Source organism: Pleurodeles waltl, chromosome 8 (assembly GCF_031143425.1).
Source record: "Pleurodeles waltl isolate 20211129_DDA chromosome 8, aPleWal1.hap1.20221129, whole genome shotgun sequence".
Lineage (NCBI taxonomy): Eukaryota > Metazoa > Chordata > Amphibia > Caudata > Salamandridae > Pleurodeles > Pleurodeles waltl.
Genome location: NC_090447.1, coordinates 3,162,787 through 3,179,654, shown reverse-complemented (window position 1 = coordinate 3,179,654; position 16,868 = coordinate 3,162,787). Strand labels below are relative to the sequence as shown.

The window sequence follows — 16,868 nt, the reverse complement described above, 5'->3', positions numbered from 1 at the left end:
TTCTCTTCCTGGCTGTTTCTTCCATTTTAGCTGCTGTTCCTCCTGTTGGCTGTTCAGCAGTTGAAAATGGGTGTGGTCCTCCCTCCTCCCAGGTGTATTAGTAAACTTCCTGGCTGTGATGTCATCATCAAGAGCCAGGAAGTGTTTTCCAGAGTGTTCTGCTGCACCTGCATTCAATTTGCGGCACAGTCACAATTTGCGACTCCCACTCGCAATTTGCGTGTTCGTTTTTAGCGCGGTCGCAAAAAGCGACCTCGCAAACAGCGGACTCGCAATCTGCGGTGCGACTTCATTCGCAAAATGAAGTCACTTTTTCTTGTTGGATACCATATTGCGAGTCGGAACAACTCGCAATTTCCGACTTGCAATTTTTTACCTACCTACATCTGGCCCCTACTTCTTTGCTTCAGTAGGCACCTCTCTGCAACGAAGACTGGCTGCGTGGGTTCCCTCTCCTGACAAGTTGCGTGGATCTTGCATCACCCATGGTGGACTGAAGTGGTCCTACCGGTCCTGACGTCCTACTGTCCAACTATGGTGGAGGTAAGAACTTGCCTCCCCTTGCAAGACACTACCTCCGTGCAACGCATATTTAACAGTTGCTAAGGCTTGTTTGCATCCTTCCACAAAGTTCTTCGTGCACCGCGCAGCTCTGTCCCCCAGCGCTCTATCCTGCAATGCACAGCTTCCTGAGTGCTTCTCCGGTGGCGCAGGATCCTTTATGGTAGTGTTCCATGGGCCTCCTTTTGCACCTTCTTTGCCCCAATGCTGTGGGACTCCTGTGTGCAGCGCCTGGTCTTCTGTGGGATCTCTGAGTTACTGAGAGCCCCCTCTGACTTCCACTTCGGAGTACAGACCACCAGGTCCTGGGCAGTGCCATTTTCCACTAACCGCAAGGTTTGCGTGTGCTAAGGCTTGTTGGCGGAATCCAGGGCCGCAAACAAGACTGCAATCTTCCATCCGGTGTGGGACATCATCTGCACCAACCAGGAACCCGCATCCATCTTCTTGGGTGCAGTACTGACTGTTGTTCTTCACCGGTAGTTCTTCTTTTGCAACTTCACCCGGGTTAGCAGGGGCTCCTGTTCTCCCTGGACTCTTCTGTGCTTATTGGCCCTGGTCCCCTTCTTCCACAGGTTCTCAGGTCTAGGAATCTACTGTTGGTGTCTTGCAGTATCTTCTGGTTCTTGCATTATCTTCTTTCTCGTGTTCATGTGTGTTCTAGGAAAGTCACTGTGATTTACTCCTGCTTTCCTGGGCTCTGGGGTGGGTTCTATTACTTACCTTTTGTGTTTTCTAATACTCCCAGCACCCCTCTACACACTACACTTGCCTAGGTGGGAAACCGACATTCGCATTCCACTTTCTTAGTACATGGTTTGTATTCCCCAGAAGCCCATTTCTAACTATTGTGATTTTTACTATTTGCACAGTTTTCTAACTGTTTTTACACCTGTTTTTGCATACTAGTGTATATAATTTGTGTATTACTTACCTCCTAAGGGAGTATAGTCTGTATTGTATTTTTCGCATTTGTGTCACCAAAATAAAGTACCTTTATTTTTGTAACACTGAGTATGTTCTTTCATGTGTGTGAGTACTGTGGGACTACAGTGGTATTGCATGAGCTGTGCATGTCTCCTAGATAAGCCTTGGCTGCTCAGCTACAGCTACCTCTAGACATCCTGGCTTCAAGACACTGCCTACATTTCACTAATAAGGGATAACTGGACCTGGTATAGGGTGTAGGTACATTAGGTATCCACTACAAACCAGGCCAGCCTCTTACAGCCATTCTGTATCTTGTTGGCCACTTCCATTGGACATAGGTTGGTATGGTCATGTCTGATAATGAGTTGGTCTTAAAGAGAGGGCACAGCCTAAGGACAGAGGTGGTTTCGTAGCCTTCATGGAGCAGGTTCACCTTTGATACTCCAAAGAGAAGTCCCTTCAACTTGCCCAAATGATCCGTAGACACACATCAAAGGTGGTGATTGTTCACAGCCCTGAGATACATGTCAAGTTGTTGCTGGAAACTCTTTACGCCCCCTTTGCGCGCCCGGGGCACTTTGGTATTACAGAAGGGGCTGCAGATGCTTGTGCATCCCTTTCTGTAATGCGGATAGTTGGCACACATATAGATCCAGTGCCATCATCAGAAGGCGTTCTCTCATTTGCATGAGGCGTGGCCCCATGCAAATTAGTGAATCACTTTTCCTCTGAGGTCATGCTGTATAACCGAGGTGGACGCAGAGGCAAACATGCCTTTAGAAGGCGCTTTGAAAGTGTGCCACAAAAAGGTGGGGCACTTACTGTGTACCTTTTAAAGGCAGCCCTCTGGTGGGGAGAAAAGGGGTCCCATGGAGTCCTCAGACATCCCCATGCAGGCAGGTGCAACCACCCACTGCACCTGCCTGTAAGGGGATCTCTAAACCCCCTTAAAAGTGCAGGCAGGGTACCACCTGCACAGAGAACTACAAAGCAGCTTTTAAACAGCTGCTCCGTACTTCTCTTACATGCACTGCCTTGAGGGCAGCACGAGTTTGCGGCAGCGCATTCAAAATAATACGATGCACTCTCCTTGTTTGGACCGGGAGCACCTTTTGAACGTTATGTCATAAGAATTCATAAATTTAGTATGTGTATTTCTTACAGTAAATAACCACTTACGTACATTTCCAAAATGAATATTAACATTTGGGCATTATATTCATTGAGAGTGAGATACGTTGTGCCTGAATTAGATAGACTGTCCCACACCACATGTCAAAAGTTAGCAATGACTACATGACCTTGGTACTACCTCAATTTCCAGCAACTGTCTATCCAAGGACAATGGCAATATTTTTTAGAAGGATTGCCTGATTGCCCCTGAGTCACCCACGCCATACATTTGCAGCATGACGCACCTAACTTTAAGTCAAGCTACAAATGGTTTCAACTCTGGCAGTGCATATGTTGATGACTCTTCTCATCACAGTGACACAGTCACATACTCAATGTCACTCCGGGGTTTTCAGCAAATTACTTTATATCTGTCTAGCCCCATTCCTTTATCTGACTTCCTTTGGGTCCTTGGGTCTTTCACTCCTCAATCTGTACTGCACAAAAATAAGTGTTACTCCAGCTCCTGCTTGTAGGGCATCCCATGCATTGATGATGCTGACAGCCAGTGCTACATAATGCATGAAATATGTTTTCACCTGGGCCAGTGTCTATTGCATTTGTAGAAATGGAGATTTCTCATGTTACCTTTTCCCTCTTGTAATTTTCTTATGTTTCTGACAGATAAGCCAAGGATCTGTGCTCTCTTCTCTTAGCGACAAGCTCCAGTTTCCCTCATTTTTACGTACAGTGCCCCCCTCAACATTCCAGAACTTAGCCATTGCGCATCTCGTTGGCCACTTCCGTTGGACATGGGTTGGTATGGTCGTGTCTGATGATGAGCTGGGCTTACAGGGAGGGCACAGCATACAGAGACGCATTGAGGACAGCGGTGGTTGCGTAGCGTTCATGGAGCAGGTTCACCTTCGATACTCCAAAGAGAAGGTACTTCAACTTGCAGAAATGATCCGTAAACACACAGCAAAGGTGGTGATTGTTCACAGCCCTGAGATACATGTCAAGTTGTTGCTAGAAACTCTTTATGGCCTGAATGTTAGCAGCAAAGTCTGGATCCTCACAGCATCCTTTACCATCACACCTTGGGTACTGGCCAACCAGGCCTGGAGAATACTGAATGGATCTCTGGGCATTGTACCTTACACAGAGCACATGCTGGGTTTTGAAGAATTTTTACGCAAATTAAAGCCAGCGAGTTATCCGAAGGATGTATTTATAAAACTGTTCTGGAAGAAAGCATTTCATTGTATTTTTCCTGATAGCAATGGGACTAGTGGTGTGTCCACAGAAGGAGAGAAAAGCGGATGGGTGCCTTGCTCAGGGGAAGAGACATTAAATGAAGAGGCCATGGCTTTATTTGAACTTAATGAGCTTAGCTACACTTATCAAGGTTACACCGCAGTGTATGCCTTTGCTTCTGCATTAAATACCCTTCTACGCTGTGTGCCGGGGAAAGGACCATTCAAGACCGGCTCTTGTGCTGACATCAACAATATCAAACCGTGGCAGGTACCAACAAGTATCCTATTCATTTCTTGAGGTTGCAGTAGAAATATACCTTATACACCTGTCCACATTAGATGCCTTATTGCCTATACTACACTGTGAAGTTCTGGTTTTTTTGCAGTGCAGTTATTTGTGCATGGCTGTAGTAAGCACTACATCATATATTCACACTGGTGTTAAAGCATTTTTTCTGCGGCAGTGTGGTGAATCCATTTTAGTACTTATTGGGACTCAGGAGTTTATCTTAGCCTTTGGCGTGCAGGCCTGTGCCCCGGTCACCTAGTGACCTTTTACCTATTTAGCTTGTTCTGTTATGTTCCATTTATTTCATTTTTTCTTCTAGCTTGCTGCCATTGGTTATATTTTATAAAAATGTTTTGATTTGCATTATCAGTGTCATGATCAGTGATGTACGTTGGTATTGTTATCATGTGTTTTTTCTCACTTACGTGTGATAGGAACATAATGTGCACTTGTTGGTGGATTGTTTACATAATTGCCACCACACGTGTGCCTCCTTATCAGTTATTTGGGAAAAGACCTGCGTCAGGGATCCTACATGATCTGTATAAATACATCCCACATGGACAAGGTAATTAGAGGGGTTCCTTCCAGACACCATCTACAGTGCATGTCACCTCGATGCAGAACGGAGTCTGACCTAGAGACCTCATTCCAAGGTTACAGGGGTTGGGGGTGCTCGTATCACACCTAGCTCTCTTTAGGTTAGAGTTTAGGTTCTCATTGCTAGGAATTTTATATCTCATGTTTATTGTAAGATGGTGTTTTTTTTTATATTCACAACTTTCACCTTCACAATTCTGCACCTTTTACTGTTCATTATCCTAATTATTGCAGCACAGGCATGTTATTGTAGATTGTAGTCTTTCCAATAAATATATTGAAAACTCTCCTGCATCTCCATCATTGCCTTTGTGTGACTGACACTTATTGCTAACGAGAGAAAAGGGTAACTTCTGTTCCAGCACGACTTCCCTAAGAGCTCTTATCTACAGACCATGCGTAGGTCTGCCAGAAATAACTTTTGCTTTCTGAGTTTTGGTGAGTTACAGCTTGTGAGCCGGGAGGGTTGGGTCGACAGTTGCCACTTGTTGTAGGAGTGACTCAGTCACCTACAAATAAAAGTGCCGTTCAGCAGTCTTGTATAGGAGCGAAAGTCCAACTATGACAACAGTGTAGTTTTGTCACATCAAAGCCATTTTTGCAAACTGACAATTGTACAACATAAAATGGTACCGTCTTACAATCTAATATGGTGCAAAATAGCACCGTAACGAAAATGGATCCTAAGAAATTGGGCTACTTATTACTCACCAGGTCAGCGAAAAACTGGCATTCACCCCTCTAGCAGAACAACACTCACCACATTTAAAGATGTCCAACTCTGTCAGGGTGTCTGCATTCAAAGTCTGTCGGCCAGTGTGGCAAATACAAGCTTGCCAAGTTGTCAACCATGTTATTTCTGCCCACACAGCATTCCCAAATGTGTCTGACATACAGAGTTTTATCCTCCTCCATCAAAGACAGTGTTAACAGCCTACCTTCCTTCAAAATAGTAGGGTGAATCCCACTGTGGCTTGGTGCATAGGGATGAACGGAGCACTGGTCAAAGGTTTTTGACAGCAGATGTGACTGCCCCCCCCCCCCCACCAGCAGAAACCCAGTGATTTTTAATCTCTAAAGAACCAAGGACAGAATACTGCAGCCAGAACCTCTGTGAGCCCTGGTGCTCACTCAACACTCTATTCAGCAAGAAGAGAAGGGCCGCGTCCCTTACAGTTGTTGGGGAGAGGACCTACAGCTGTGCCCACTGCTTTTGCCCTGTCCAGGGCCTGATACATCTGCTAATGACTCAATTTTGTTCCACGTTGTAGGTCTTGGCTTTCGCAGGCTTAAGCTATGTGCGTGAGACCTGTCAGGTACTTAAAGTGGGCTTTGGTTCAGGCTCTTCCTCATGATTGGATGCCCTTTCTGTCTATTTCACTTCCCTACTTCTGATTCTCTGACTTATATCTATAGTCATGTGTTTTCCCATCGAGGAACATTTTGGTCTCACATAGTTTTGATGGATGTATCCTTCCACTATTATCAACCGACCATACTTGGCAGTGCATGGAAGGAACTACTTTCTCTCCCCAGGTCTCTTCTTGCACCATCCCCCTTTTGAATCCCACTTTTTGACCCCACACTCAGCATCCTGCTTCCCCCTCAGGCCCCTTGCTCATTTCTCAGTGCCCTGAGCATTATCGGTGGATAGTCATCATATAAAAAAAAGGTTTGACCATTCTAAGATGGCTGATCATGCATGCACATGCAGGCACCTTCGGTCAGCATTTACTTGATTTGAACAAATTCCATTCAAAGAGTGAGAGCCACACGTGTTAGTGTAAACCTATGTGGTATTTATTTAGCCTTAACCCAGTCGAAAGGCTGTGGAATACTGTACAGGGACCAAGACGAAGACTCATCCTGTCATTGCAGGGGTAGCTGAATTCAAAGCCTGAAAGTGGACTCTTCCTGCGTCAGGATGTCGAGGTCTTCAAGAGCTCTTCCTAAATCGAAGACAAATACCGAACCAGTGTCTTATCCCGGATCACTTCAGGACTTCTTTGCTCTGTATATTTGTTCTGATATAAAGATTACAGCCATTGAGATTTCCCTTCCTGTGTGTGCGTGCCTTTTCACACAACCTACCCTTCTGCACACTTGAGCACTGCACGGATGCTGCTGTGTCTCTTACAGCACCCAGCTAACTCATCCTCACCCTATGAGCCACATTAGAGTCTTGCGAAGGGATACTCCATCAAACATGGTGCTATCCAAGCCTCATACCGTCATAGGATGGGATATTCACAATGGTCCCCGCGAGCCAAACTCTAATATATTCAGAATATATTTATGTTATACATAATTTCTCATCTTGGCTTCCAATTTTTCTTGCTTGCATATGGTTCTTATATATTTTGTTTTATGAGAGATCTATTTATGGTGGAACACATTGTACTACCTCTTGATAAAAAGGTGTGATCTATCTAAACTCAAAGAAATCCCAGTTAATATATTTCTTTCCTGGACTGGAGCAGGGTTGGTCAATCTTGACGGACAGAGGGTTGTCATTCCAGGTCCTGGCTGCATAAAATGAGAAGGCTTACTGCCTGGTTTTCTCTTTTTTGCGCTTCTTCAGCACCGCTCTGATGGTGGCAGAGGCCACCAAAGATGGTGAACTTATGTTGTGATGAAAACATCACCTGCACGTGATGCTTCAGAGGCGGGGCCTTGAAGCACTGTAGCAAGTTGTGGCTTTTTGACCCTTGCCACAGCACATGTGACAATCATGCTTCTGCACTAGAAGCAATGTATAGCAGGGCTGTTGCTGCATCATCCTCATCAAGTGTGATTACCATCAACCTGCCTCGCTGCTCAGGACTCTAAGGGGTGGCAGTGAAATTATTATAATACTGCCTGACAGCTGCTGGGGAAAGTGGCCTCCTGGGCTTTTCTCTCTTTGCCTAAATAGGTCTTCTTTGTACTGGCAACAGCGTTCTTTACCTAACCATGTGGAACAAGGACTTCTTGTGTGTGGACCTTATTTCGCGCACTGAGCTCAGTTTGTGCCTGCTGTATTCAGAGGTAACTAAGTCACAGGGTTAGTAATAGAGCTCAGGCTGCAGATGTGAACTGCAGACCTTCCCCCAGGACACTCCAGGGATGGTCAGTGCTGCCCAGACGTACGACTGCTAAGGTAAGGAGACAGAGGATCCCTTTGAAGCCTACAAGTTCCTCCTGCCCCTTCCTGGCCCATCGTCCTCCGAAAGGGCCACTCTCTCTAGGTTAAAAGGTTGTTAAGCGGGGAAGCCTCCATTGTCTTTTTAGCCTTCAGTTGCTTCTGTCTGCCCCACCCCGCCTCCTTCTCACATCTGTGGGATGGATCATTCCTGGATCAGCCTGTGTGGAAACAGAAGATGCAAGTGGCCTGTAGCATGAGTGGCTTGTTGATCAGGAGTAGGGTTAGGCTACCCCACAGATTAATGTAACATTGCACTCTTAGTAATTTAACCATTCAATGCCAACAAAGGTTTATGTTCAGTAAGTACATTGTGTTAGCAATCAAGTACCTTTTTCCCTCTGTTTGCATCTGCAATACCTCTGCCTGGATTTTGGGAAGTGAGCCTTCACCACTGTATTATACGTCGAGGACGTTGTATGGATAATCTTTGGCCCCAGGGATGCCTGTCACTGAGCCTGCTTCCACGAGGAAGTGAGAGGGTCCTCTCTTCTTCCCTATTCCTGCCTCATTTATGGCTGGTGGTTGTTAACTTCCCACTCCCTCCTCACGCAACTGGGTTCGCTCCGCGCTGTGAGCACCGATCTACTGCATCGTCCACTGCTCCTCCCCTCCTCCTTCATTGCAAGATGGTTGGACCTGGTTCCATGCCAAGGGCATGGCCCAACCCTCTCTGGAGAATCCTGACACCGAATAGTGTCTGATGCCCGGCTGCGCCAGGCAAGTGCAAGTCCATGCAGTCCAGGCCTACTAAGGATCAGGCAGCAGAGGGCGAGCTAGGGCACTGCGGGAGGCCTCGCAACGCACCATCAACCCCTTTGTGCTGTTGCAAACCAATTGCCTCTCAGAGGCATCAAGACCCGAAGATCACATTACGCTCTGCGGATGATCTATTGAGAGCAGACACTTACTCGACCTGGGGCAGTGCTTACAAACTGTGAACCTTTGCACTATAAAGTCGCCTTTCTTTCAGACTTCACAGGAATCCAGTTTGATTCTGGAAACTACCAGAGCATCATTGACTAGTGACTGCTTGGACTGGGCTCACTTTGGGACCTGCGGACAGTTCCCACTAAGGATGCCATGGGCTCTTTTATGCATGTATTAGTGCATTGTACTGCTTGGGGGATTGGGCACCTCAAAGGTAAGCTTTTACAATTTTGATGGGTTGGGTGATATCACATCCACACCGGATCTCAGCCATGGAGGTGATGAACACTGGTACTTCCGCACACCTCTAAAAGCCTTCCATATGGACACTTTTTGCCTAGCTTATGGTTTTTCTACTGTTTGGTTTTTGCTTCGGGGTGTTTGGCGGGAGACTTCATTGTCACGGATCCATGCATATCTTAAGTGTCACTGCAGGCACATTGCCAGGCTGCAGGAGACTCAACTGATGGCCACAGAACTCCAGAAAATGAGGGCAAAATGACAGTGACAGGTATATGGCACTCCTTCCTCTGCATTTGCCCATGTGATGCTGGTGTGGTTAGCCCCTGGGGCCCATTTGTGGTGGCTCGACATAGTGTGGATGCTGGGTTCTAGAGGGACAACTGGATGGATCCCCCCTGACACTGGTAGGGGTTTTTGACCCCAACTCCAATCAATCAGAATTCTTTGATGGGCTCACTCCTGTGCTCTTCGGAGATCCCGCGGCGGCATGCATTTGGGGCAGACATTTTAACTGTGCACCTGACATGGACTGGGACCACTCTGTTCCCTAGGGTGCAGCGGCTGCCTGAATGGTGCAATACTTCTGTATTTGACTGACGCAGCTGCGCCTTTATGATCTCTGGTGACTCGGTCACCAAACGGACCGGGAGTATTCTTATTACTCACCGGTTCATGATGTTCATACCAGGATCGATCTGATCCTTGGGACTGATCGACTAGGTTCACTGATCCACAGATCTTGGATCATTGCCCACTGCAGATAGTCGTGCAGTGGGAACGACCACAACCACGGGCTCCTACCTGGCACCTTCAGACAGAAACACTACTGGACCCCCCGTTCCGTAAGGGACTATTTACCTGCATTACACACTACTTTGACCTCAATAAGGCATCCAATCCTCTGCGTACAACAGAGTGGGATGCACATAATGAAGTAGTATGGGGTCATTGTTAGGCGGCCTCTTGGGGAGTCCAACAGACACTACAAAATGAACTAATGTCAATAGACAAGGAAGTGCACCTCTTAGAGGGGGCGCTGGCAGTTCGGGAGGCAGGGGTTGACATGCTCCAGCTCCTTCACAGGCAATACAGGGAGCCTGAATCGCACTTGAGTAAACACGATTATAGGTGGCGCTTGGCCATGCTACAATGCAGAGGGTGACCACTCAGGTAGGCTACTGGCATGGCTAGCTAGGGAACATCAACAGTGTACTCCAATTGGAGCCATCAGATGGGATGTTGGCTCCATGACCTCCATGGAAGCCGAAATTAATGACGCCTTTCGAGATTACTATCGCACACTATACGGCGCAGACGACGGTCGCATCCTGTGCAGTTGGATGGCTTCTTGAAGGGCCTTCCTATTCCTTGCTTATCCCCACTCCAGAGGGCCGAATTAGAGGAACCCGTTAGCCTGGAAGAGATTGGAACGGCCATAGCCCAAGTAGCCCGGAACAAGACCCCAGATGTAGATGGTGTTCATGTTGAATATCATGCCACATTCTCCACTCTTCTTAATCAGCCTATCCTAGAGGTGTTCAATGAAGCTAAATCTTGCGGCCAACTTTCATCCTCCCAACGTGAGGCGCTAATAGTATTTCTCCCCAAACCGGGACGGGATCCTCTTGATGTGCACTCTAACCTGGACTGCAAAGTCCTGGGTAAGATCCTGACAAACCGGCTACTCCCACAGATCAATAGGAATTCATACTGGGCCATAGCACTTTCCTCAACATACAGTGACTCTTGTGAATTATCCACGATATGCCCCCGGAGGCATCTGACAGGGTGGCGCTATCTCCAATAATCGAGAAAACCTTCAACACCCTCAGCTGGGAATTCCCCTTGGTGACACTATGATGTATGGGTTTCGGGCCGGTGTTCCTGGGGTGGATCCGCACATTGTATTTAGGCTCAACAGCTAGAGTTAGAATGGGTCAGGTGATATCAGACAGTTTCCTGATCCTAGGGGGCACCAGGCAGGGGCCTCCACTGTTGCCACTGCTTTTTGCAATAGTCATGAAACTGCTCGTGTGTTGCTTGTGTGTGCAGGCGGATCAAAGGGGCATCCAAGAATTAGCCATACCCCACATTGTATCTCTTTATCTGGGCGATGCACTGGTCTTCTTGAATAATGCCTGAGACTACCTCCCGGGATTGATGTGCCTGTTAGATGAATTTCGAACTGTTTCTGGCCTCAAAGTGAACTGGACTAAGCCCTGCTTGTTTCCTCTCACCTCGACCCCTGAGCCCCACGAGCCACTTCTTCAGAGCATCAAGTCAAATGGTGCTCCGAGACATTCAAGTATCTGGGCTTCCAAATATACCATACGGAAAGGGCCCTCAAAGGAGGCAATGTGGATCAAGCACTACGACCTATACATGGATCTCTCGCCTTCTGATGTTCACTGCCCTTATCCCCGCCAGGCCGAGTGGCACTTACTAAGATTGCTGTATTTATTTACCGCACTGTAAATAGCGATCCCAAAGCAGTTCTTCTGTGGATTGAATGGTCTTCTATTGGACTTGATATGGGGAACGGGACACCAACGTGTGGCCTTGGGATAGCACAATCTCCGTTATGAGAGGGAGGTCTGGGCACCCCTAATTTGTATCTGTGCTATGTTGTAACACAGCTGCGGTGGCCCCTGCACTGGCTCCTATCTGCTGAACGGGCCAGGCTGGGTGCCACCGGCCTTTACACTTGGGTAACTGATTGCACCTGTCCACCGCAGGAGGGCTGGAGTCTGGCTGGAATGAAGTGCTCCCACAACCACTGACTACTAAAACCTGGATGTGAGCTCTCCAACATGTAAGGAAGTATTTTGGAATCCTAGATTCTGTTTCACGCAATTTAATTATATACACCAGACATATCTATCCCCCCGTACGTTCCCGATATCCACACCTGCTACAAATTTGCAGAGGCCGGATTTTATTGCATGGTCTTGGATTATGCTCCCCCATACAATTGTCTTGAGTCGAGGTTACATCCACCCACTGCGGAATTGATGGGTCATGTACTGACTCCAACTTCCGAATCCTGCCTAGTTTGGCTACGCCCTAAAGCTAAAGGAGGCAAACACTTGCGCAGATTTATTGACCTTGCGTTCGTGCCCTTCAAGTGACATATCGCAATGCAGTGAAAGGCACTCGCGGTTCTAGGCACGACTACACATAGTACTGCAGTGGGTACGAGCAGAAACTGGTGAATTGTGCTCCCTCCAAGGTAGGGGCTTTGCAGTTTATGTGAGGCAGAAATTGGGATACCTACACGGTGAACATAGAAGCCAAAGATGACACATGCCCACCTTGAGGGGGATACCACTCATGTTTTGGAAGATTGGACACACAAGGGCCATTTATTGGGCTCCCAGCTCCTTTGCATTGAAGGAGATACTAAACCCGCTAAGAAGCCCGCTCAAGATCAATGGGGCTGGCTAGCTACAGCTTTAAATGTGACGAATAGAGGGTGATCAGGAGATCACCACCCCTGAGAAAAAGCCAGCAAATTCTCTTGGTCTCCTTTCATGGAACATAACTGCAGCCAAATCAGCTCTTCACGGAGGTGCCCCCACACAAGTGGCAATCATTGCACTGCAAGAAACTTGTGCATTGATTCCAATGCCATTGATAGCCTATATATCCTATCATTTTAATGCTGAAAACCCCACAGATCTGGGAGACCAAAGGGATTGCTCGCAGTTTAGATCTCTTTGTCGTTAGAGGTTGTTACCGAACAGGTGTCCTCCTCCAAGGCCGGCATCCAAACCATAACATTAAGCAATAGGAAGGAACTTGAAATAGACTCTATGGTGCAATGTAACGTATACGCACATCCAAAAGGAAGACCTTTCCACCAATGTAATGACTATAATAAGAGGGATAAGATACGCACCTTGGGAGATAATCTTGACAGGTGACCTTAATGGAAGTGTCTTCCGTACTTGAGATGAAGGTGGTAAACTGGCGGCAGCCTAGAGCGGGCGGACACCGCAGCGCCCACCATTGAAGCGTGGTGGCACCCAGGGTGAGCAGCTCAGTCCCGCCTTGAAACACTGAGGTCTGAGGGTAATACATGGAAGGTGACGACACCCCTCGAATCATACCGATGACGGCGCGAGTCAGAGTCCTCCTTGGATTTCACAGACCTTCCTCTCGCCCTAACGTCACACTTTGCAATACACCCCCTTACGGGGTCACGTCTGTCAGAAGGTTATGGTGGACTGATGAATCTGTAGCCAACTTCCCTAGTCTGACAAAAGATCTGCTGTAGATTCACGCTCATGAACAGACAGCCGCAAGGAAGGCTTCGAGATCTCTACAAAGTGGCCCCCGCAGGCCTCTCCAGTGAAAAGGCTCAAAAAACTAACAGGCCTTCCACCAGCCTATCATTAAAGTTTATCAATTCAACGAGGGGCCAAAGCGCTTTAAAGAAAGGAGCCAATAAGAACACCGAGGAAGGAGTATAAAGATAGGTCTGGGAAGATGGGAAGAGCGAGGAGGACGCTTTCTGGGCAAGCTTACTCCTAGCTCAGAGCAAGCCAACGCAGCCCCTGTTGGGAGCAGTAAATGCCCGAGTGAGGTCTCCCGAGCAGATGATCACCTCAAGGTGCCCGAGGAAACCTGGCTAGCACTCACTCAGCACTTTAAAGGGACCCCACCTCAGGCCTGTGACATCAGGACGCCAACCTTCTGCCTCCCCGCCTTAGTCCTTCGCCATAGTGACTGACGCAAAGAATGCTTCGGGGACGGAGAGTAACATCCCAGTGCCCCCAGGACAACCATCAGTCCCCCAGAATGTGAGCACCTGCCAACCCCTCCAAGAAGTCCAACAGAGAAACTGCAGGGAGCGATGGAGCCCCCAGTACTGGCAGAGGTATTGTTCCCCTATTTAGAGAAATGTCTCTCAATAATGCACCCAGTCTGCAAGGACGGAGACCTTCAAGCCGCAGCCACGGGTCGGCTCAGAGCCCTGACAGACGCTGACCCAAGTATTAGGCTCTTTAATATTAAAAGAATGTGTGCACTGATCAGGGAATAATAATAATCTGGTTCCAGTAAATCAAACAGGATTCAGAAAGGGCTTCGCCACTGCCTGCAGCTCCCACCCTCAGGGTAGCAGCGGAGACGTGTAAACGAGCCAGAGAAAAACCCTCCCTTTCTTTTGTTCAAATCCGCCTTTGGCCGCATGGACCAGGGGCTGTTGCGGCACAAGCTGAAGGGGTGAGCATTGCAGGCGAACTTCTATGCGCCATGGAACAGCTGTACACAAACATCAGGGTTCAGGTACAATAGGCGAAGGGTCAAAGCTATTGAGGAACACGCCGACAGCAGTAGCACTGAAGCAAGGGCGTTTTTTGGCACACCATCTCTTAATCTTTTTATGGCCGATGTGTCCAAAACATTAAAATGGGATAAACTCGTACCCACCGCGCCTCGCCATTTGACCCCGTCCCACCTCGCACACGCAGATGCTGTTGTACTACTGAGTTTATCCAAAACTGGCATGCAAAGATCAGTTAATGAGCTATTAAAGTACACCAAAGTAAAATTAGAAATCAACAACACAGAAACCAAAACAATGGTGCTTAGAAACTGCTTTGGCCATCCGTTGAGGATCTACCCGGATGACGAGATCCTAGAGGAAGTTAATAGCAATAAATACTTGGGAGCTTCTTTAGATAACAAAGCAAACTTCGCAGAGCAGAAGCGCTATATGACCCAGAAAGCCAAAGTATTAATTGAGGAACTCCGCGTCCTCTGCAAAGGGCGAGAGGCCCCCACACTCTCCATCACTGAGGATGCTGGCTGCAGAGTTCCTTCCAACAGCAGCTGCTGAGGCCGCCCTGCATGGGAAGGACGCGCAGCGACCGCAGCTCCACAAGTCACCGCGCACAGGAGGAGCTTCTCGCCCAAACAACCTTCTCTGGCGCAAGTCTCCTGCAATTTGGTCTTATGCAGCAGATACTGGCCAGAAAATACTTAGCCATCAAAACATAAAATCAGAGCTGCCCCGGGCAAGACGCTGAATAATGCCCTATGGAGTGACGCGGCCAAAGATGCCTTTTATACCCATTACAAATGTCTTCAAACGTCATTAAAACATACACATCTAGGGGAGCTTTGGCAGAAAAACTTCACTCAGTCAGAGAAACCAAGAACGTTTTTAGCAGCCGGTCACTCGCGCGCGTGGTGGTTAATAGTTATAATGCGATGAGGCGGCGTCATACTTAAGTCAGACTTTTTCACTTCAAATCAAGAAAGGTCTGATGGCGTCATGCTGTAGTCAGCTTCAGGTCTGTGAGAAAGTAGCCTCTTTCTAGCCTTGTTACCCCCACTTTGGGCCTGTTTGTGAGTGTATGTCAGGGTGTTTTCACTGTCTCACTGGGATCCTGCTAGCCAGGGCCCAGTGCTCATAGTGAAGACCCTATGTTTTCAGTATGTTTGTTATGTGTCACTGGGACCCTGCTAGTCAGGACCCCAGTGCTCATAAGTTTGTGGCCTATATGTATGTGTTCCCTGTGTGGTGTCTAACTGTCTCACTGAGGCTCTGCTAACCAGAACCTCAGTGGTTATGCTCTCTCATTTCTTTCAAATTGTCACTAACAGGCTAGTGTCCAATTTTACCAATTTACATTGGCATACTGGAACACCCTTATAATTCCCTAGTATATGGTACTGAGGTACCCAGGGTATTGGGGTTCCAGGAGATCCCTATGGGCTGCAGCATTTCTTTTGCCACCCATAGGGAGCTCTGACAATTCTTACACAGGCCTGCCACTGCAGCCTGAGTGAAATAACGTCCACGTTATTTCACAGCCATTTTACACTGCACTTAAGTAACTTATAAGTCACCTATGTGTCTAACCTTTACCTGGTAAAGGTTAGGTGCAAAGTTACTTAGTGTGAGGGCACCCTGGCACTAGCCAAGGTGCCCCCACATTGTTCAGGGCCAATTCCCCGGACTTTGTGAGTGCGCGGACACCATTACACGCGTGCACTACATAGAGGTCACTACCTATATGTAGCTTCACAATGGTAACTCCGAATATGGCCATGTAACATGTCTATGATCATGAAATTGCCCTCTCTATGCCATCCTGGCATAGTTGCACAATCCCATGATCCCAGTGGTCTGTAGCACAGACCCTGGTACTGCCAAACTGCCCTTCCTGGGGTTTCACTACAGCTGCTGCTGCTGCCAACCCCTCAGACAGGCATCTGCCCTCCTGGGGTCCAGCCAGGCCTGGCCCAGGATGGCAGAACAAAGAACTTCCTCTGAGAGAGGGTGTGACACCCTCTCCCTTTGGAAAATGGTGTGAAGGCAGGGGAGGAGTAGCCTCCCCCAGCCTCTGGAAATGCTTTCTTGGGCACAGATGTGCCCAATTCTGCATAAGCCAGTCTACACCGGTTCAGGGGACCCCTTAGCCCTGCTCTGGCGCGAAACTGGACAAAGGAAAGGGGAGTGACCACTCCCCTGACCTGCACCTCCCCTGGGAGGTGTCCAGAGCTCCTCCAGTGTGCTCCAGACCTCTGCCATCTTGGAAACAGAGGTGCTGCTGGCACACTGGACTGCTCTGAGTGGCCAGTGCCACCAGGTGACGTCAGAGACTCCTTGTGATAGGCTCCTTCAGGTGTTGCTAGCCTATCCTCTCTCCTAAGGAGCCAAACCCTCTTTTCTGGCTATTTAGGGTCTCTGTCTCTGGGGAAACTTTAGATAACGAATGCAAGAGCTCATCCGAGTTCCTCTGCATCTCTC

General features: G+C 48.0%; 1 protein-coding gene across 1 annotated transcript in view; it reads left to right on the top strand.

Annotated features, from left to right (window-relative positions):
* LOC138248999 (vomeronasal type-2 receptor 26-like) overlaps window positions 1-16,868 on the top strand; it is a 191,906-nt gene that overhangs the window by 47,747 nt on the left and 127,291 nt on the right. The window contains exon 3 of the mRNA XM_069203054.1: window positions 3,289-4,131. Coding sequence (XP_069059155.1) covers window positions 3,289-4,131 — 843 coding nt within the window. The remainder of the gene's footprint in view (window positions 1-3,288; window positions 4,132-16,868) is intronic.